This window comes from Plectrocnemia conspersa, unplaced genomic scaffold (genome assembly GCF_051122295.1).
Source record: "Plectrocnemia conspersa isolate PC_06_02 unplaced genomic scaffold, ASM5112229v1 ptg000014l, whole genome shotgun sequence".
Taxonomy (NCBI): Eukaryota; Metazoa; Arthropoda; class Insecta; order Trichoptera; family Polycentropodidae; genus Plectrocnemia; species Plectrocnemia conspersa.
Window position 1 is genome coordinate 12523503 of NW_028277178.1, and position 24283 is coordinate 12547785.

A 24283-nucleotide genomic window follows, 5' to 3' on the forward strand; every position below is an offset into this window, starting at 1 on the left:
ATGCTTGAATAAAATGTTAACTGACGTTTAAAAAGAAGTTCATTTGCTATTGAGCACTATTCCCGTTTTTAGGCGTTATATTTTCATTCACATTTCCATACAGTAATTATTTCTGTAGTTTATTTATCTAGATATTATTTTTTTTGTGTAGAAATTAAAATTAAAATAATTCTTATTGACACAGATATTTAGAATTCTGACCCTTATATAAAATTATAGGTTTATCTAATCACATTATTTTAACGTTTACTGCACGATAGTTAAATGTGATTTATATGATAAAAAAAATAATAAATAAACTAAGATTCTTAAAAATAAAATCGAGTACATACGTAAATGATTTAGTTCGAAAAATATAATTCTGATTATTGTATAACCGTTAAAATATACAAGATGTTAGAGAGAATCATGTGAATAATATTATTTATATTAATATTATTATAAATCATGCTTAAAATAATCAAATTATTTATACTTAAGAAACTTAATAATTGTATATGTAGTTTTAATAAAATTTAGTTTACGATTAATGTATGGTTGAAAGTAGTAGTGAATCTTTAAGGGCTAAAAGCATGCGTAATCACACAAATTCAAGTTAAGAATGCTGCAAAAGAAATCTAAATTTATTATGATTGTTTCGGCGCAAATTTATTAGAGCCATGGGATAATTTCAAGGAATAACATACCTTTAACACTGCTCTGAAAATAAAAATAATCACAACATCAGCGTTTTGCGACGTAATAAATCTTTCCAAAATCCCTTGGAGACTATTGTGCTCTTAGTAGTATGTCTTCAAAAAACTTGCGAAAATGGAGTGTGCCTTATTTAAGCAGTATTGCGAATTGATATCAAAAGGTTAAAAATAATCCTTAAAATAGAATTACTCGTGCGCGCTTCAGTTTTGAAACGCGTCACTCGTTTATGTCAGTTTTTGTTGTTTCGTCTTGCCAAGAATTGGGGGAAAGTGCCACCGCATTAGCGGTGCCCCTTCAAGATAAATAACGTGTGCTTTCGCAGATTTCAATTTAGATTGACATTATTTTATCCCACTGGTTGTCTGCTGAAGCAAGGCGTTAGCCAGGGAAGAGCACCTCTTTATTGTTTTGGACAACTAGTCGTCGTGTTGATATTAAAAATGAAACTTGAAATGAAACAAGCGGACGACGTAACGAAAATAAAAATGCAAGTAAGAGAAACGGTTTTCTTCACAAAGCACGAAATTTCTAGCTAAAATTTTGTTTTGCAAATTATATAACAGTACAAAACATACAATGAATTTTTTTATCATTATTACGGACATTTTAAGAATTCATATTGTTGTCTCTTTGAAAGAAACTGTATTGTATGTAGAAATATTTGTATTTACAATTTTTTTATTGTTCTTTTATGTCATAATAAGTTATTAATTTATTCTGTTAATTAAAAATGCCTGCAAATGATATACAGCAGATTTTTTGTGTAAATATATGGAAAGTAAATTTTTTAAGCAAGATATTTTTGTATTATGCCTTAAGATAAACCCTTGATATATCTTTTAATATAGTCATTGTGTAACTTAATGTGTTTAACAAACCTAGAAATTTTCTTATTACGATTGCTTTATTTTTGCACAACACGCGAAAATATTACTTCTTGTTAATTGTTTTAAACAATTAATATAATTCATAAAATATACAACGCATTTTTTAAAATTATTTTTGTTATTTTCTCAAATGAGTGTATCAGTGACAACTGATAGTTTTACATATTATATTTATATATTCGTCATGAACCAAGCTATTTAAAATCGATATTACTGAAAGCAGATATTTGTTAGCGATGAATTTTAACAATAATTTCTTCATTTGCACAAAAAAAGCCGGATAACTGAACGTAACTGAGACCTGGTAAACTTTGACAATCATTTGGACTCTAATATAAACGACAGAATTGCAAAATTTTTTTTTTTACTTTTCGTTTAGTCTTTGTGTAAATAATATTTAAATAAAATAGCTAATTACATAAATAAAATCAACATTAAAGATAAGTCGTTTAATATATAATACAAATTTAATTAAAAAATATACTTTATAATATGTATATTGTGTATTTACTTACGTAACTGCACAGTTTATTTTCAAGAGGCGGTGGCAAAGTTTGTCTACGTTTTGTAAATATAATTACCTGTGGTTTATTTTGGTAAATTTTAATTTTCTTCTTCTTGGAATATTTATTTAGGTTTTTAAAATATTACTGTATTTACGATCGGCTTAAGACCATAAGCAATCGTAAATATATATATCGGCAGCGTACTAAACAATAATCTGTCAACTAATGACTTGCAAGTGGACAGAGACAATTTTCTCCACTTCATCTGCAATTTTTTCGCAGCTTAGGTTTGGGTATGCAATTGTGCTGAGCAACCTTTTTTAATTTTTCCCATTAAGACTCATAGGATTTAGCTCTGGTGACTGTGTAGGCCATTCTAAAAGCATCAAACCCTTTGACAAAAACTAACCCCTGCTTTTTAACGAAGTATGACACGGAGCGTTTTCTTCCTGGAATCGGATGATAGTATGTTCTGGTTCGTCACTTATCACTATTCTTTCTTACCTTATTATGTCACTATTCTTTCCTACTCCAGCTGCTATCATGCAACCCCGGACCATATATTTGACTTTGGGTACTACGCAATCAGTTAGTTATTCTTCTCCGACTCTTTAACGCACAACAGGAGTCCCAAAAACTTCAAATCGTAGGATTATTTTGAAAAAAATTGCTTTAAAAAACTAAGTTCTTAATAATTATTTTATATTAACCAATTTAAGTTTAAAATAATCTTAAAGTTGAATACATCGGACCAAATGACTCGCCTAATATTCAGATGTCCAATCTCAGTGTAACCTTCGAGTTTTATTTATTGCAATATATTTATTGGCTTTCATTTTACCAAGACTATACAATTTGACATGCAATATTTTTAAAAACTCAAGTGAGCAATTTAAAACGACAAATTTATTTTATAGTTCTCAAATTTTTTGTTGAAACTACATACTAAAATATTTCGATCAGACAATGCACTTGTGAAGAGCTAAACATTATTTTATATGGTGCCTCATTATTATTGCCAAGGCTGTATATGTTTCGCCAAACTATTGGGTTGATGTATTGTCTAGTTATTTTTGCGAGAGGCAAACTGAGCACTAATGATTACACTTTTAAATAATAAATGTCATCGTCGATTGTGTTTGCAATGGCTTCAAAACAGTAAGACTACTAAATTGATACGTTGACGGTTCAGAACTTTCTTTTACATTCCTATACAAAAAAGGCGTTGCTCTGTTTCGACCTGGTTAAAATTTGCATCAACAACGGTGGCAGGGCGCGCCTGCTGGCATCGGCGTACTGGTTTGCTCTTACCCGAGAAAGCAATCATGCGTCCTATTTGATAACTGTCTCTGCACGACTTGTAGCAAAATCATAGTTCGTATTATTATTGCACAATTACGATTACCATGTAATTGTTAAAGCATCTTTAAAAAACACTGTTTTTGTAACAAATTTCTCTTTTATCGTTTTTTTTAACATATTTTTGTAATCCTATAGCACAATGGTGTATTGTTATTATATAAATAGTTAAATGGTTTTAAGCAAGGTTTATTATTGACTGGGCATCTAATGTGCTACAAATGTTTGTAATGGCCTTTAAATCTCTATTAACAAAGCTCTAATCATTAACAGCCCATTGTTATGAAATATTGATTCACGTGACCACTTCGGTTTTGCTTTGAAGTAATTAGTTAATTGTTCAGTTCTGATACATTAGGTCTTCAAGATGTTTTCTGTATTTTGCCAAGGCTTTTTGGGACTGTTAAATAGTGATTTATCTTGTGCATTGATGATTTATGGGAACTGGTTCCGACATTTCTATATAAGCGATTATTTGATGTATTTAGTAACTTTTTAGTAGACGACTTTATCGTATAACCAAGCATGGAGAAGAAGGGATGCAATGTTTTTACATATTACATTAATTAATTGTATATTTACATAACGACATATATCATCAGTCGTACTCCCACTGATAAAATTCGTCCATCTTGCGATTGATTACATTTGGGGATTCGAAAAGTATTATTATTAATAGTATTATTTCGTTTTACATAAACACGTTATTCGATTATAACAATTCGCTGTAACTTGATCCGTTTCCCGGGTGAAGTCTCTGTGGAAACAATAGGAATTAAGCGAGCAATGGACACATGCCAATCCGCGGAGACATTAAATGGCAAATAAGATACAATGAGGAAAGGGTGGGTGGTGGGCGTGGTGTTCGGCAAAGTTTGGCTACGTGCCAAGTGGCTGTGGAATATTCAAAAGCACCGACCGGCGGCTGGTGAGCTTCGCAAGTTTGCACGTTGTCCTCCGATAATCTCTAGTCAATAAATATTTTCGCGAACAAACACGAGATTTACGACAGGTCGCAAAGATCGTTACGGCTCTCTGCGGCGGGCTTCGGAAAAATATTATGAATCGGCGAGCTTTCCGCCGTATGACGCTAGCGATAGATCAAAGGGTTGGACGCTGGTTGTGATGTAATGGAACCTTTGTATCAGCAAATAAGGATAATTAAGTGATTCGCATGGACTATGGGAAAATTGGTTCTAGATTTTAAAATATTAGTTAATTAAATTATAAAAAAATCTGTATATATATATTTACATTTAAAAATCTGTTGTTTTTAATTTATATAAATAACTGCTTTTAAAATTTATTTTTATATATATAGATATGTAGCTGATAAAGCTTTATTGGTAAAAAGTGATAACATAACAAATTCAGAATATGTAGCCAATTTTTTTTATACACCAGCAAAAATCTACTGTTCCTTATTATGAAGAACTTGAAACTATGTTATATAAAATATATGTGATTGATTACTACCGTAGAGTCGTTACATTTTTATTTAAAATATATTATTTTTATCATAACTTTGTAGCAAAAATTCAAGCAATTTTTTTTATTAAATTGTTTGTTGCTTAAAATGAATTCCTGAGAAAATAATAAACAGTTTGTACTTTAAAAATATATTTTAGCTATAAAAATGGCTTACAAACCCCTCTTGTTTTCCACAGCTCGGCATTCAACCGAGCATAATAAAACACGACACGTAATACAAGCGCTGAAAAGGCATTCCCCTTTCGCATTACACACATTCAGGCACAATCCTATCTTCTCACGTATCTTATTAATATAGTTTTATCTTTCATATTATTTTAGCGGAAAAATAATTATCAAAATAATACGAAACGTCAGTTGTAATTAAGAAGTGTTGTTAACACGCGCCTTACCGGCTCCTAATGTAATCTCATTAAAACGAGAGAAAACGTCTCTTTTCTTACGCAATATTCTCTTAATAAAACCCACCCTTGTTTTCAGTTTGAGGTCTGTTTTCATATTTGTAACAGAGAGTATTGTACTTTGGCGCAAAAGAAAATGTCGAAAAGAAAACATTGCAGCGCGCTAAAAAGGGGCGTACAAATCAAATTTTACTTTGATTAATGTGCTCGTTCTTTAGCGAAGAATTTTCTCGCTTTAAGTAATACAATTTTTATGGTGAAAATTCATTAGATATAGAACATTGGGCTAAAAATATCTTTTATTGTAATTTAAGGTTAGCAACAATAACAATTTTGACCACTTTTTTATTATAAATTCAGCTAGAAATAATCTGAATGAATATCCTATTATGTAAGATCAGTGCCTGATGCACATTTTGTCAATATATTATAAATGTCTCATTCAATATTTTCTTTATTTATATTATTTATAAATAGCCTATTTATGTGTATATGTATATCTAAAACAAATATTTGAGTGATTTACTGTATTTATATATTTTTTAGATCTATAAAATGTGGCATAGATTATTCAAATATATTATTTTGTAAAAAAAATTAGAATATCTAGTTAATTACTCTTTAAGCCTATTAAAAATTCGGTTTAAGTCAAACTTTTGCGTTGTTACAGTAAAAAAGTTTCTTGAAAATTTTACATATATTCCTTATATTTTAAAACTTTTTCGTAGCATTACAGCTGATCTAACTTTGATAGTAAAGTTATTTTAGCTATTCATATACATATGTAGGAGCAAAATCATATACATATAAAATAAATTTATGATGATAAAATAAATTGCTCTTATTTCAATATTCATAATTAAATGTAGCTAGTTCACTCTTCTTTTAAATATCTTAACTGTTCTATATTTACAATAACTATTTTAAAAATGCTTGAAATTATAGTTTTTTTATTACATTTATAAAGTAAAAATAAAAATATTGTATAATATAAAAAACTATTTAAAATAAGGCATTTAAATATTGATGTGAAACGATTTTTATTGAAGCTTAAATGAATATATAATATATATACATACACATTGGCCTTAGTTGAATTTTTTTAAGTACAAAAAATATACTTTTACCTGATTGGGAATTTATGGAGCTGCATATTGCATGAATTTTTTTCAATGAAATATTTTTTAAGGAATAAATATTAAATTATTTAGAAGTAACATTAGCTCTAGATAATTGTTTAATTTTGGTAAACTGTAATTTTTTTATTGTTTTAATTCTAAATCAGAAAATTGATACGATGAAAATTGTATTATATAGAAAAAATCTAAAATACTGAAAAATTTTATTGATAAAAACGTCATTATTTCTGGGTTAAATGTCAATTTAATATCTTAATTTTCTTTTGCTTTCAAAGAAAAACAAAGGTGATAAATATTTAATTCAATTAGGTTTTAGATAAAAACCAGTTTAACAATTTTAATGATAAATTATAATATTTCAGTTATACATAAATTTAAATATATAAATATATAGTTACTCTAATTATATACAATTAATATGTTTATTCAATAAATAATAATATATACTTAGATATATAACCTATATATTTGTATGAAAATATTTAAATATACATAAATTTATATGATATTTGAGAACATATCTTTATGATTGCTTAATTGATTTTAATTTATTTTCATTTGAGCAATAATTTGATATTTGATATCATTTATATATATATATATAAGTACTCAATATTTAATATTGAATATTGAGTACTATTAAATAATTAAATAATTTGGTTTTTCTAAATAATACAACATATTAAATTCAAATACTTATCCACTAGTATAGATATATTAAACGGCATATATTAGAGTTTTATGGCATATGATTAATAGATTAACGCCTCGAATGGAAAATAAAAACAGTTTTATACGTTCATAAACTTTACGATCATCTCGGATAATCGTATATAATACTTTTTTCACTTTCTCTCCATATCATAGATAAAAATCTGTTAATGGAAAGATTTTTCTATATATGCGTTATAAGCATTAAATTAAATAATTTATAAAAAGGTATATGGGTATATATTAAAATTTATTAATAATAATCCAATAGCTGGTAAAATATGTAAATGTAAGTTTTAGCCCTGGGGCGTTTAATTTTGACCCGTTTTACATATTCATGCGTTATCATTGCATTTTCAATGTTAAATAAATTATTTGCGTTAAGGTCGATGCTAGTTATAATTCGGCCATGGATGGAGTAATGTCTGTATAATATCTAGATGTAACATCTAGGGCTTGTATTATATTATAGATATGTATAAAAGAAAGAAAGGGCTTGGCGTTATTTCTATTCGCTTCACGTTTTTGCAGACCACTGTGATAACGGTGGTCGTAACGGGTATAAAAATATATAAAAAATCTCTTATTGCCTTGGATGTTTTTGCGTTATATTATATTATACTAACTGTTTGGTGTAAGTTAAATATAATAAAAATACATTGAAAGTTAACGTTACGTACTTTTTTTTAAGGAGTCATAATAAACATATATGACTTGTCGAGTCACAAAAAAACGGTTTAGTTAAAATGAATGAAATTGGTTACTAAAGACTGAATTTAAAAAATATTTCTTTGAGAAGATAAGGCACACGCGAATAAAATAAAAACTTAAAAAGGCACTTCCTTATAGTATTTATAAAATATTTAAATAATAAACAAGAAGCAAATCCTTTGAAGGTAAATGAAAAACTGCTATGAAAAAAATACACTTTGGGGTATGAATATACAAAGTCGATTAAAAATACACTATTATTTATATATTGCTTACGAGATTATTATTATGGCTTTTTATGGGAACCGAATTAGCGTATGCATAGGTGTCTTAAAGTTAATTCAATAATATAAAATAATCTGGAGGATTAGGACAAAGGTTAAAAAACCTCTTTGCTTTTACCATGAAAGAAAAACAAGATTGTATATTTTATATAATTTATGTTTATAGATAAAACATATTTAAGCTAAAAAAACTGTACTAGGATTATATATAAAATCTAGTAATTGGCAATTAACAATAAAGTTTTCGTATATAAATCCATCTTAAAGTTGTCATATGTTTATACAACATGAGGTTTAGCTAACAGCTTTATCATCAAAATTATAACAATATTTTGGAATACAATTATGAGAATTTGATGTGTTATATTTTTAATTTATAAATCTCCAAAATTGAAATATACAAATGATAAAGAATAGAATAAAAAATATGTATAAAATAACAAAACCAGACTAGAAATCCATTTCAATATGTTGGGCAACGAACTGGCTAAAATCCAAATCACGAAATGCCTGATGAGATAGAATATACATATAAGATAGAGATAGAGAACTAGTTATAAAATAAAATAAATTGTATATGATTCACATAAATGTCACAAAAAAGAGATATGCCCTGCCAATTGATTTAAAATGCAGATAAATTATATAACTTAACAAATACAAATGAACTATTATAGTTAGTATAAGGGCTTGTTCTCAAAACCATTTAAATTTTTTTTTAAATACCCCTTCATAAATTTATTTGAGATTATACCAGATAACAATTTGATTTTAGGACAGATAATTTTCGACCATATTATATGATGGTATATAAATATAACTTCTGTTTATGAAATCATTTCAAATATAACGAGTCGTAAAGTACGTGACTCAAATCGCAATGTATTTCTCTATATAAGTAATTTATGTTTCGGCGAGTTGTATTTTTAAGGAATTATTTGTACGTGTTCCATATAATGTTTATTTATTAAATAAATTGTATATTTTCGTTGCCATTTATATATTCTATAAGGGTCAGCTCTTTCCATGTTTTATAAATTATTATTTGAAGCAATATAGACGCCGTGAAATACGAGTTGTATCTTTTTATTTACTCTTTTGAGTGTAAATATAAAGTAAACATTTGTCGGTGAATTGATGGAATAATTGGAATTTTTTAAAAGCAGATAGACTGTCAGGCGATATTGGTGCTCCAGAAATAAGTATTGTTTATCATCAATTTTGAAATATATTTCTACAATAAATTTTGACGTAATAAAATTATAATATATAAAATATAAAAAGTAAAATATATTCACTATAATTCAAGTATGTTTAACATAATTATGTAATAATTGAACGATTTGAAGATTATGTAAACTTACTAACTGCTTGTTCACACGTGAGAATCGACCAGTGTAAACAAGCTATTACGATGGTCTTTGGGAAAACAATTTTAACGCTTTAATATGCATTATATTCTCAAGTTTGGTGTGCCTATGATGAATTGCCCCATTTGTTATTTATAATAATATATATACAAAAAGGGTTGTTTCAGTGGGTAAAAATATATACATATATATTTATATATGGTAAGTTAAATACTAATAAAAAACCTAGTTTGATTTAAAAAAAATAGTAATAGTGTCAATCGAAATAATTTTGCTAGACAATTAAGTTTTTAATAGTCAAACATTATTATTGTTAATTAAAAAAAAAATTATATTTGCATTACTATTATTATTTTAATTTCAAAACATATTAATAAAATTATTTAGGATACAACTAATATATTAAAAACTGTATATTACGACTTGTACATGCACAATATTATAAAATATTTTTTTGTAAAAAGTTAGCTCAATTAGTTGAATTAGAACTATGTTATTTTGAACTATTAATATTATATATGATGCGTTCGTCTTTTAGTCTGCGTCTCGCAGAATCCAGTCGTTTATGAAAATCTAGTCAAACTCTGGATTTCAGATTTCGTAGCTGGATCAAGGTTGACGTGAATTGGGAAGCGGCTGCTTTCTCAGTCGCAGTTAGGATAAACTCTCGTGTGTTCCAATTCGTAATATCTAGTTGAAGTTCATAATAAAAGTTCCTGACTGCAATTTATTTTGAGTGAAAATGTCTGATGACGTTGAGACTGAAAAAGTTATTTTGCTCTTTTTGGTGGTCTAATTAAATTTGCTATCATCTTTTATTTAAAAATATTTTTGTTGAATTCGATGTCACTGTCATTAGCACATGTCATTCAGAATTATATGAACAAAATTAATTATGGTATATTTGGGTATACAATCTTCACTGTGCCAGCATAACAAAAATGCAAAAATATCTGATGATCTATATAGTAACTAATTAATATTATATATTTTACATTATATCAATAAAACACGTATTTTAAAATTAACACTGCCTCTGAATAGACAATAAGTATTTTTACCCTATATTTTAGCACCCAATTTTAAGATTTTTTAGTCGATAAATAATAATACTTTAAAGCTAATAGGTATTCTCAATGTTAATATGAAATCTAGATCCATAACTTTTAAAGTATAGGTCATTGATTTTTATACATTTGACTGTTATACCATTATACACATTTATATTATAAATGGCTAAAACTTAAGAGTGAGTTCTTATTTTTAATGATATTAGCACAAACAAGTTTTTTCTTTTGCACATCAGCATGTTTTAATCCTATAAATCCTGTATTTTATTATGTATTCATAATAGTGTAGTAATATTAACACAAATAATATATATAGTTGCCTTCATACTAGTCTGCAGATATATTATATTATTTATATATTGACAAGTGTTTAAAACTTAGATATGTAATAAAATAATGTGTCCCAAATGAACATGAATCTTAAATTATTAAAAAATCATCGAAACATAATAAAGCAATTTCGTTTACTCAATAAAATCATATCAGCAACATCAATAAGGATTTTAAATTAGGCTAATTTAATTTTGTATTGAATAAATTGTATTAAATCATGTATGTGACATTTTATGAAAAGAGTTGCATTATTGAGTTTACGGCTTATAAAAGTTTGTTTTTTCTGTAATACAAAAAAGTACTTTATAATCAGTTATTTTAATTTTAATTTTGTAATTAAAATGAAATACTTGATTTAAAACGCAAGAGTATAAATGCAAGAGAGGCCAACAAAGCTTCGGGACTTAAGCTATTCATACAATTTCCTTTTCATTTATTGACGAAATAAAGCTGTTTTAGTTCTCAGTTGCATAGCACTAAAATGTAAGTTTCGTCTACATAAAAGCCTGAACTTGTGCAATATAGCAAAACTTTATGTAGGGCTCAAGGTTAGTTTTAATGGAAATGCATAACCATGTATAAATAGTGTATTATTACCGCTTTTAAGGCTTTTAATGACAGATTTTCTTCATAGTATGGATAATGCACCGACAGTGGATAGAAAACTAAATTCTGTTTATTATACAAGTATATTTTTTTATTGGATTTTATATTTTTTGGTAGTAAGAAGTGATTAAATAAAATATAGTCATCTTTATTAAGCTTAATCAGTAATATATCGCTGGTCTTAAATTCTAGAAATTAAAACTTTATTTGACAAGGGTTTGTTTGGAATGTTTACAAGCCAACTTCGCAAAAATATAAATTGTCAACATATTCTTTCTCCCCTTTATTGTTTACATTCGACCGCAGATTTTTCTGAGTAAAAATATCAATGCCATATCGTATCCGTTTTGCGTTGTAGTTAATTATACAAGAACAAAGGGGGGCGAGATGTCAGCGCGTGAAATTCTGGCGTAAAACCTAAATACGAAATTAATTCGAGTATAAAAGCTCTTTTATATTCATTAGACTTGCGCTGCGCGGAGGACGTCTTCAACTTTAATAAAATTTTATGTCCTCTTGTGCCATCCCATAATTTATGTGCTGGCTTATGACACGGCACAAGAGGTTTATGCAGTGATATAAGATTTGCTATTCTGAAAATAATACTAACGTTGATTCATTATTGTTTTTCCCATATAAGAGGAATAATGCGGTCAATGGATCGTTACGCATTTTTCATCCTAGTTGAAACTAAGTGAGAAGTGGCTCTGTTTTATTAGGTTACTCTGGAAGTAACGGTCCATTTATTAAACTTCAACCCAAAGCTCAGACAAAAACAAAAGTTTTAGTAATACAAAAACACTAGAATAGTAACCGCTGAAAAGCTAAGCTAACTATGTACGTAAAATAATAATTTACCTATTGATTTAAGTATAAATAAACAATGTAATTAAACAGCAGAGTTGATTTTTAAAATTAATTTAACTTAATTTGGAGTCGTTTGTTCACACGTACTTGACATCTATTTTTTACTGGCAGCTTAATAAATTATTTAATTAAATATATATTCATTAAATATAGCACATACTTTGGACAATACTTATTAAAAACAATTGGACTTTAAAGGGCTTAATTATTTTAATTAACAACTTATTTCTTAATTTTTTTATGATATCGCTTGATTACGTTAATTTTGTACGCAATAATTGTATACAAATAATATGTGAATTTATATTATTATAAAAATAAATTCACAATGGCTTCTAATTTATAAATTTACAATATATTATTACATTTATATATATTTAGAAAAGTATGTATGTACTTACATATGTGCAAATCCAAATACACAGCGATACAATGTAAATATCTCAATTTATGTTACCCTTGTTTTATGCTCTATGCGCATTTTACGCAAGCGGTTCTCAAACTAGTTTTCCTTAACCAAAGTGCTTTTTCGAACGTAAAATTTACAACCCCGTGAATTAGTGTCGATCGAAATGGCTCTATTTCTTCGCCCGAATAATATCTTACATTACACCCTCATATTGAGCCATCTCAAAATTATAAAATTACTGACTCAATTGAATCTTTTTTATGAATACAATATAAATTATATATATTTTTATTTTGTACATAAAATAATATTTTATGTTACATTTTTGTCGCGAGAAACGAACGACATTAAAAATTGTCAACATGCGGTTATTGCGCCATAACTTTTATATGGGTCACTAAAATACTGTGATTGCTTGTTGTGAATCTTTTTATACGGTCTTTGTGTTCATTCATTAACTTAGTCTGCCAAGATTTTTTTATCTAAATTTAATAAATTATTCAGGATCGAATTTAGATCGTTCTTAATAAATTACGTTTGATTTATAATACTTAAGTATTAAGTATATATTATTTTTTGTGAATATGCTAGAAACATGCATTATCTCGAATGTAAAATTTAATGACTTTTAAACAGCGATACGTATAATGACACACAATAAATAAACGAATAAAGCAATACAATTGTAATATATGTATATTAAAAATATGCAAGTCGGTATTTTTATACGATTTAATATTTAATTAATTAAAAAATAATTATTAAGCGGTGACGCGTTTATTTTTATGTAGAATGCAAAATTATTAAGTTATAAATTAATATTTATAGTGCAACAATGTTAAATTTTCGTTCAATTTGCTTAATATGTATTGTTCTCGTAGTCTTAGCTGGACTTGGATTGACGTGAAGAGGGAAGCGGCTGCTCTTCGGTCTTTCAATTCTTAGTTGATACTTTGGCGGTGTTCTTAATAAAAGTTCCTGCTAGAAGTAAATTACAAAGATAGAAAGGAATCTTTAAATATCATAAACCGGTTTCTTCCTCGTGATTTTGTGATGCCGCGATATATTTATAAACGCATATTGCAACAACGTAAACATACAATGAGATCATTAGTTATAATGTAATTTATAAATTTTGCATTAATTAATTTTAAGTCAGCTATTAAATTTCATTGTTTACTTTTATAATATTGTTTTATTTTCAGTTGAATTATATGTATATATAGATTTTTTAACTAGCGCAGTGTTAGTAAATAAATAAACCTGGAATATGTCAAATACTTTTATATTTATCTGACCGCTCTAATAAACCATCGCTTATCGAATTTCAAATCTGATTTATGATATCCTAGCCCGCAGATTTGATTGTTGGCCGTTCCATTCATAGACATCCCAAGCAATCCAATCCACCAATAACATACCTCACATACTTTTACATATGCGTATTGGAGAATACGCGAACGATTCGTATGACGGTCCGTGCAAAATTGGCGATAAGTGTTATCGGCACGTGTGTGTACATACACTCACACGTGTAGATATGTATGTATGTGTAACCAGGTCGGTGGCCGGGTCACCGCGTTCGGTGTGTATTATTCGGAACGGGTTAAAATTTCGCCCCACAGTGTGTTTCCGCAGTAATTGATAAAATTTATTCAGCGGGATATGTTTGTGGAGCTTATCCGCGAAAGCCTTTAATTAACGTAAAGGTTGTCGTCTGACCCGCAGGCTTTATTTTTACAGGCGTCAGGGTCCAATAATCGCTACGTGCTCAGCGTCCTTAATTTACGCAATCAGTCTCCGGCGCAGATATAATTAACGTTGATAAAATCACGAATAGCCACCGCTGCGAGAATACCCGCAACGCGGCAAACGGGAATGTAAATTATATGCTGGCTATGCTTATAATTTATTTATAAAAAAATTAAATACTACACAGGTGAGGGGTAATACGCTCTAAACAAAATTAGTATAAGTGATATCAGTCATTTTAAATTTGTGTTTCTAAGTAGCCCTTATTATAAGAATTTCAGCTTTTATTAAAAAAGGTCAACACACAATATTTTACATAACAAAGGGAGAGAAATCTCATGACCAACTAACTGCGTTATTAACTGAAAATACTGTAGTAATCATCGAATAGCACACCCGTCTAAGGATAATCACCCACTAATTGAATATTAGACACTTCACCATGTGTCATCGACTATGCTTGGAACAGCACATACGTTTTTTTTATAAACTACAAAATTCTATAAATCATTTTAAGTATTAACATCTTTACAATATGTAAAAAAAAGAATATTATAGAATTTATTTTTTATGTATTTATGGTAAATATACGTTCCGTATATTGTATCGTAAAAATCTTTACAAAGTCGGCACAAAGATTCAGTTCAACTTCTAAGGGTTAAAGGCGACTACTAAGCTGGACAAGGTCAAAAGTTCGAAAGAAGCGACTGATTTTCTCAAGCTTTGTATGGTCCTCTGGATCGATTCGGTGCTAACTTATTTTGATTTGAACTCGGACTGAATTTTGTATATTTCAAGTTAGAAGAGAAATGGTAGTATAAATGAAAGTTCTGATGGACGTGCCGAACAGTACCGAAGTAAATTTCTGAGTGAGATCCTATGACAGCTACCTGGCTTTTATTACATTTAAAATGATACAGCGTAAAACTGAAAAAAGTTTTTATTTTAATAATATATTCCTTACTGTTTTAATGGTGCATTTGTTTATGTGTTTATGTAACTTTGGCCAAATTAAAATTCTACCGTCTCGTTCGGAGACGATATTTGGGGTACGAGTTTTTGTATTGTATTATATGTAATAATTTTAAATATTAGATGTTAAAATGGTTGGTTTTTGTTTATACAACAATAAAAAATCCAACGAGACTTTTATGACAAATATTTTATTTACTTTGGTGTAATATTTGTTGTTTAAATAATCAGCTTTTAATTTCCATTATAATTTTTGTTTAAATATAAAAAATATCTGTTAAATATTTATATCATAATATTTTAGGTTGATATTATTAATATTACAGAGTGACTTTTACTTTCAATACACGGTCTTGTGTTTTGAGAATTTATGTGCCCTGATAAATTAACTTAAGCTTCGTCGCATCAGTATAAAAGCATTCATTCAGTTCTTCTATTACTTTTTTTGTTACATACTTTTGCAACCATTGACAGTATTAAACCATTTAAACGTAATTGGCAGGTTTAGATTTGTGAACGACCTGTACTTGAGCAAAGAATTTTAATTTATTTTTACCGTCAGTATAAAGGATCGAGATGCTGCATGCGCAGAATATCAACGCGCACAGTCAACGACAAAGAGTTCATTATATTACTGCGGAGGTATTTTTTGAACATTCTGTAGATATAACACGTATTTATAATTCATGGACATATGTATCATGTAACAGAAAATGGAAAAACAATACGAAATCTGTGATAATCCGTAATAAATCCGCATAAGCTACGCACTTCACACTCTTTGCGAATACTTTGATATATGTGCTGCCACAAAAAACATTTTATACTACAATATTTTTTCGCAATTGTTATTAATATTTTTTCTATTACTGGGGGTGTCTTTTTTGTAAACACCGTGTGGCCACCGAAGTTGGCGGCAATCCAAGGGACACCAAGAAATAAAATATATAAACGCCAAAGGGGAACTTTCCGAGCCTCGGCCGCGTGACTTTTTTCACCAAAACTAAAAAAATAGGTAACGAAGTACATATAGATTATAGTATTTGCGGCCTAAAAATAAATTTTACACGAACGAAAGATTTGCAAAAGTTTCGAAGCCTAGAAAGTTTGTCTCGTCTAATCGCTTTGTCGATATGGACGTTCGGGACGCTTCTCTTTTTCTTACACTCTGACAAAGTGAAATTTTCCGAGGGAAAATTGGTAGCGCTAAATTATTATATGATAAATGGGTCAATAATTCATTGGAATGGGACTCTTTATTCTTATAAATACGACATACCGACTAGTCTGATCGATATCAACTGTGGACACGTAGAACATAAATAATCAGTTTTAACTTGTGCGATCTTAGGATAATCTTGTAAATTCCATAACTCGTTATTCGAAACAAATTTATTATGAGTAGGGCAAATACTAGCTCATGGAAAAAAATAATTCGTTTAATTATCAACAAATATAAATTACAGTAGTGTATTTTATATTTATAAGTACTATTTAATATTTATAAATTAATATTAATACAGAAATCATTTTTAAATATTTACATAGTAATATAGCTTAGCATAATAAATTATAATAGTATAAGAAAAACATAATTTTGAGTATGCACTTATGCTAAAACAATTTATTTTATCGAAACTGTGCATATAAAATCTACGATATCAAAAACCTTCTCTTTGAAGAAAAATAAAATATAAATAGCTAAGTTATGAAACAAATACAAAAAATATCGAAACATCTTGTCTTTCTAGCAAATTTTTTGTGCAGTGGTATCAAATAAATAACCAATTCAAGAGTAAGAATAATAATAGAAGGATGATCTTTAATTGTTACATTAATTTCATCTACAATACAGAATCGTGAATGGAAGTTTTTATTTATATTGTTATTATAATTTTATCTTTATCCTAGTTCGAAGTATATACTATTTATATTTGTATGTTTTCTTATTATCTTTTAACTATATAAACCATGTAACTAATTGATTTTTATTTTTCATTTGTAAAAGGTATTGGATATTTCAATAAGGTGATATTTAGATAATGAACTCATTTAATGTCTGTGAAAATCTGTAAGATACCCTGTACTGATTTTGTTGTGGTATTGAAGTAAAATACTTTAGCATATATATTATATATATTTTATATACACATATATTCTTAATAAGCTGAAGTAGCTGGAATTTAAATAATCATTAAGATATTAATAATATGTAATGATTGATTGAAATTGGAATTATACAATAATTAATAATTCTGATCTCACGATAAAAATAAAAAAAAATATAATAAGATTCATAGTCAGGTCTTTTTAGGAAATAGTCAGCAATTTATACTTCTCGTCTACTGTGCTGTTTAATTATTACTATATTTAATATTATCTTCCAAAAAAAATATTAGTATTTTTTTTAAAACCTGTTAGTTTTACCTGTAGATTATAGTCAAATCAATTTTATATTTAACCCTCATCTTATTACTAATAGTAGTTGGTGTTGTTAAGTGTTGAGCCATGATTTGTAACAAAAGAACCTAGAACCTCACGATTAGTAACAGAATTATCTATCCTAGGGGAAAACAATTTAAATCTCGATCGCGGCTTGTAAAGTGTCGTCCCTTGGCCGTATTAATCAACGCCAGTCGGATGACTTCCTGAAAACGTGCTCCAGGGAACCATGGACCGCATGATGAACAGCATCCATTTCTCTCTACTTCCCTTCATTGTCTACCTGCCCGCTTTGTTAAGCGGCCATCTGTTACTAGACCAAAAGTCGCCGGAAATTCACCTGTTCCGACCCATTTGTCAGTTCAACACACAGCGATTTTTCTAAATTTGAAAGCATGCAATTTTTAATGAAATTTTATTCATATTCTTTTAGTGTGTAATTGATGTGGGAAATAATTTTAATAACTTAAGCGATTTGTTCATTTTTAAAGCAGACACTATTTTTTGAATCATATATTTTATAAATACAGATGAACGTCAGTGCGTTATTCATAATAAAAAGTTAATGTATTTATAAGTTATAAGTATAAATTTTAAATCAAATACTTTGATGCCTTCTTGTGTATAACAGTCTCATGCTTTACATACGTCGCAGGACGGGGGCGGATTCCTCAACGCCATCCTACAACTTGAAGCCATTTTTAGTTGCGGGGCACAATCTATATTCTAATGAATTGTTGATTCCTGGTATTATCGAATCTAAGGGTTTTCTGATTACCTGGTCATGTTGAAGCGTACAGAGTCAAGATGAGGAAAACGTATTTCTCCATTTGAAGCTTGAAATAAAATTTAACCTTTAAGGTTCAGATCATTATTATCGCGCATCTTTTAACTACCAAAATATAGATTTTTGGTTGCTTACGAGTAAAGATATGGTCCGTGAAATCTTAGAAAATATTACGAAAACACTGAGTTTCTCTTTTTTTAATATATAATCCTTTTGTCGATGCGAGTTGGTATTTCTTTTTCATAATGTTTGTTGGAACCCCCACATTTTATAAATGCTTTACTTTAATTATTATCTTTTTATTTTACAGGATCGGCGGTGGCCATGATAGGAGCCAATCTCCGCTTTGGTTCTGGATCAGCAGCAAACGCCACATTGAACGGAACGCGCCTGTTTCAGTGTCGAGCCGCCGGTGACACTGAAGCAGCATTGGTCTGCGCCCTAGGGGCCTTAGGGGTCCTAGCCAACATCGCTTTGATGGCGGTCATCCTCAGCAAAAGGCAGCTCAGAAGGTTAGTTAATTTATTATTCATACACGTCTTCATTTCTTATGGCCTTCCATGCCCAATGAAATACCGACAGCCTAATCTAACCTTGTTAGATACTCTATGCAAATATTGGTTTTTCTGCTTGTCCAAAAGACTATAAGCAATATTATTGTAAACCCCATTTAAAATCAAATCATTACACAAGTTTTAACACTAATAGTTAATAAATTCTAATCAAATAATTTAGAGTTTCATAGCTATACCTTTATATCAGTTCAGATACACTATTCAAAACGGACTTCCAAATGTCCTTTTAAAAGCGGCTTTATTGATTGAATACCTTTCTGTGGCATGCCTTTGTTTTATTAGGTTTTCAGGGCATTGTCACATTCTGTAACGGTAGGAGACTTATTTACAAAGTTCGATTGAACTGCTCTGAAAGTTTTGTCGACTCTTGAAGTACTACGATAAAAAGTGCGAGATTGCAGTTTGTAAATCGCCTTTTAATAATGAACTCAATCTGTTTGAAAACTAGTTATTTTTAATCATTATTAACGTCAATTAACGAGTAAGTTACCCCTAATTAGTATATACATTTTAATTCTCAGTGTCATTACTAGAATTATTATGTGCAGTAAGGACTTCAGCGCTTGAGAGCGCTCCTCTTGACACGAGCCATTCAGCTTCTTAAAAAGCGTACCAAACATAATAACATGAATAACCAAAGATTATTTTAAACGCATAATTTTTAAACTCAATTGTAGGATCCTTTTCGGATGAATTTTAGCGGTTTTCCAAATGGTTGGAAAATACCCAAAATATATGCAGGCGTTAAATATGTTTGTTTATTTATAAATGGAAATTTCAGGAAGATGTTTATTCAACGTGTTAATATTCTTTTTTTATTTTTAAAGTTCATATTGACACTTAAAATTTTCCGTGAGCTTATTTTGCGAATTGAATCTTTTTCTACCGCGGATCGATCTATTTACTTTGTTTTAATGAGTTGTAGCGAAATGTAGCAAATATCAAGTTGGTTGTCTGTATTTTGGTCAGAAGTACAGTGCTAAAGTGACGAAGTGTTGACAAATCCTGGAATTTGTTTTTAAATATTTCGGGTGATTGAGAGATCCATCCCTTTTAGTACGCCCCTGGACCGAAATTGTATCTTAATGAGCGCTTTAATCAAGAATTTTAGGGATGTTTATCTATAATGAGTAACCATAAATCATTGTCTGCTGCTATAAATAGGTTCTCCTCACGTTGAATGAGAAAAAATTATGAAATTTTGCGTGACAATGATATTGAAACCATAATTACTTTTTATTACGTCAGGACTTCCAGTTTTTTGTTAAAATCTTGTTTTTACATTATTATGATGTGTTAAAAGTCTGCATAATTCTATTTGTATATTATTATAAAATGACGATTACTCTTAAGATTTGCTGTATATGTAATTGACAATTTCTTACAGTAAAAACACAGATATACTGTAATAAAAAACTGAAAAAATATTTCAAGTAATACAATATTAAATTCAAAGCAAAATTAATGTTATTCTATTATAATATAAAAAAATATATGTGAAAATGTGGCACTCAAATAGATAATGATAATAAAGTGGATCTCATTCCGCAAATCCTTACTGTACGTTTACTGTACCGATTTATAAATTTATTGGGAAATACCTGAAATAACTTACATATATTATTGGTGGCACAGAAGTAAGTCAAATAAATTGTCAATTATATTTATTATTTTTTATTGTTATTTAAGTCAAAATATTTTTAATAAAATATGTGTATAATTTTTGCAGACATCCTATACAATACTTTCAAAGCCTATTCCACGTTTATAAGCAACAACAAAAAATAGAAAATCAAAACAATCGATGTGTCCCATGATCAAATAAATAACAACACAATTGGCAATCTTTCAGCGGTGTTTTGACCAGCGGTTCGTCACATTGTCGTTCGAATCGTAACGAATGATCCGATTCAACGGGTCATTTACCACGTGGAGGGCGAATGTCCCTGTTTTTATTGGCAAACAGCGCGAATCGGCTTGGAAAGCTTTCATAAGCTCTTAAGACGCTCTTGGGCAAAATAAATATGTTATGGAAAGCTTCGTTGACCAGCATAAAACAAAAGCCTTATACCCTTTCGTATTTTGTGAGAATCGATACGGTTGATTTATCGCATTTGAGGTTGTTGCCGTGAATATTTTATACGATTAAGCGCATAAACGAATTTAAACCCTTTATAGAATGCAAACAAAAATAACGAATCTCATATAAAAGGCAACCAAAATAGAACAGTGATATATAAACACATTATATAATATTAGTTACAAAGTAGATATACAAAGTTCAGAGAGTCTTTATACCTCATATAAAAAAAAATATATATATATATTAAATATTGTTATTTTTTAAAAATATAATAAGATAAAGCATATAAAGATATAAAGCAATAAAATAAACTTTAGGGGTTATTGCCCATAAGGTTGATCTCGCGGCCAATGAGACTCAATGTGAATATAGTAAGAATTTTTATTGATATATTTACATGAGTGCGACGGACGATTATCAGCGAGACGTTTTCTCCAAGCGGTAGTGAAACTGTCGCAGGTGATGATGCCCGTGGATGCTTCTCAGGGTTCTTGTGACTGCTTGCAGCGAACATGTGAAAGTAGTTCTTCTCACGGCGAAGGTAATTCAGGAGTTCCAGATCGTCACTCTGCGTGTGTCAGTGAGGGCACGTCTGCTTGTCTCTTCGGGTGACTGCTGGTGATTCTCACTCTCCGACTGTCTGTCTCTCTGGCTGTCTTCCTCTCTGATCTGCCTCTCCTCATCGGAGTCCGGGCTTATATACTTAAGGGGTCAAATGCTTGCTGGCCAATCGAATATGTGCAGCGATCTTTCAGCCAATCGCTACAGTCGGTTCATAGAACGGTTAAGTACGTCTACGCCTTTAGAAAGCGACGTTCGCTCGTCTAAGGTCGTATTGCATTTTTTGAAAATGATCACGTATGTAGTGATTTATGATATCCGTGACCGTTTTGCCTCAAAAGGCTTCTCTTAATGACGGAGAATAGTTACTGTGAACTCGTGTTCTGTGTTATATTATTTATTTCCATTATTAATGAATGATCGTTTTTGGTCACAATCACTAACGTGAGTTTAGGGTTTGTGTAACGTGGTCATCTGTATGTGGTCGCTACAAAACTATAACGAATAATTTATATTTGTATTTTTGAACTAAACTTTGAATTTTATTATATCATATTTTTTAAATAAATCTCCTAAAATAATCTTATGAATATGATCTAATAGTATATATTATTAATTATATGGCCGATGCTTTTTTTTATATTGTAAGGTTTTTTCATGTACTGGTTGATATTATTAATTAAATGTATTTAAGAAATTAGTTTAGTTAACTATTTTTAGATATTACTTAATTTATTTAGATTAAAATTGAATATCCAATTGTTTTTTGAGTTGTTCATAAAATATTTTCACGAAAAGCCTTCAATCATTTTTTAACCACAAGTGAGTTGTCCGAATCTCATTCTGTGCTACAACTTTTTAAGATACGACCGCTCTTATACATCACATATATCAAATTTTATATAGCAACACTAAAAAGTCGACGCAGTTGCGAAACATTGTCGGAACTGCTTTTATACATACATGTACGGAGGCATAAAAGATGTAGTATATACGCGTAAACTTCTGAATCGTCTCATGTGTTTATTTTTGTACAAAAAGCTCTATATATACATTGGATGTTTTATACGAAAATAACACCAGGAAAATAAATGTCTTATATTTTATTAAAAAAATATTTTTGAGCACTTTATCTGACAAAGTATTTTTGTGAGATAGTAATTCAAAGATAAGAACGTGATCAATTTAAAAGTTGTAAACATAAAGAGAAAAAACACACATAACGTATGTACATACGTTGTCATCTACGTGTTCAGGTTATGCCTGCGAGCGAGCGATACGAAACGTAAAATTTTTCTTATTTTTATATATCATACATATTTCTTCAGGCGGGCAACTGGAAGGTTGTTATGTGTTTTTCAGTTACGTTATTATTGTTTTTTGTGTGTCTTCGTCTTTATAAATTCTTCCAAATTCTATTCACGTTTGAAGAAAATGTTTCACTAGCGACACGCACGACCGTAAGACGTGAGGAGGCTTTCGCGGAAGAAACATACCCACAGATAACCCCTGATTGGGAAAGTTTTTATCGAACGACTTGTTCGATAGTTTCGGATGGTTGGCTTTCAATGCGATCTTTGAATGAGAACGTGCAACGAGATTAATTTACTAATATCCTAATGGAGCTGTTATTTCACTACCCCGACGGTTTCTCGTTTCTGAGTGATGGTTATCGTTTCCATACAATAATTATGTTTCTCATCTTCTTTATTCATTGAAAAGAAGAGTAGGGTTTATTTTCATTACAACTTTTACCTGATTATCTTAGCTCTCGTTTAATTGAGCATTGCCGAATATTAGGATTTTGAATCAATGCGCCCTGCGTAATAAATTTTGGATACTCTATTGGTAACATTGCTAAAATAAGTTGTAATAATATTTTTTTAAGTTCAGATTTTCAAATCCCTAATTATTTGTAATCAGTGTGAGCTTGAATGTGTAAAAAAAATTTAGCTGATAGCAAAAACCGTTTTCTAAAATGAATAAAAATAAAATAAAGAGAATATGTATTACTATTATAATATACATTAGATTTTATCGGACTTCTATTTTAGCCTTTGATTTTGCTAAAAAAACTGTTAGCAAAATCATTTATAGATGTGTTAGTAAAAGTATTTTCTATTTTTGCGTTTTTAAGAGTGCTTGTCCTTAAAGAAATCCTGAGTATTTAAAGTCATATTGTACACAATGAGTATAGCTTGCTTGTCAGTGACAAGTAAAACATGTTATTCGCGTTCCTTTTTCTACAGTGCTTAAAACGCTTATCTTGCA

General features: G+C 29.3%; 1 protein-coding gene across 1 annotated transcript in view; it reads left to right on the top strand.

Annotated features, from left to right (window-relative positions):
* LOC148226240 (uncharacterized) overlaps positions 1-24283 on the top strand; it is a 182033-nt gene that overhangs the window by 32178 nt on the left and 125572 nt on the right. The window contains exon 3 of the mRNA XM_088204022.1: positions 19104-19305. Coding sequence (XP_088060148.1) covers positions 19104-19305 — 202 coding nt within the window. The remainder of the gene's footprint in view (positions 1-19103; positions 19306-24283) is intronic.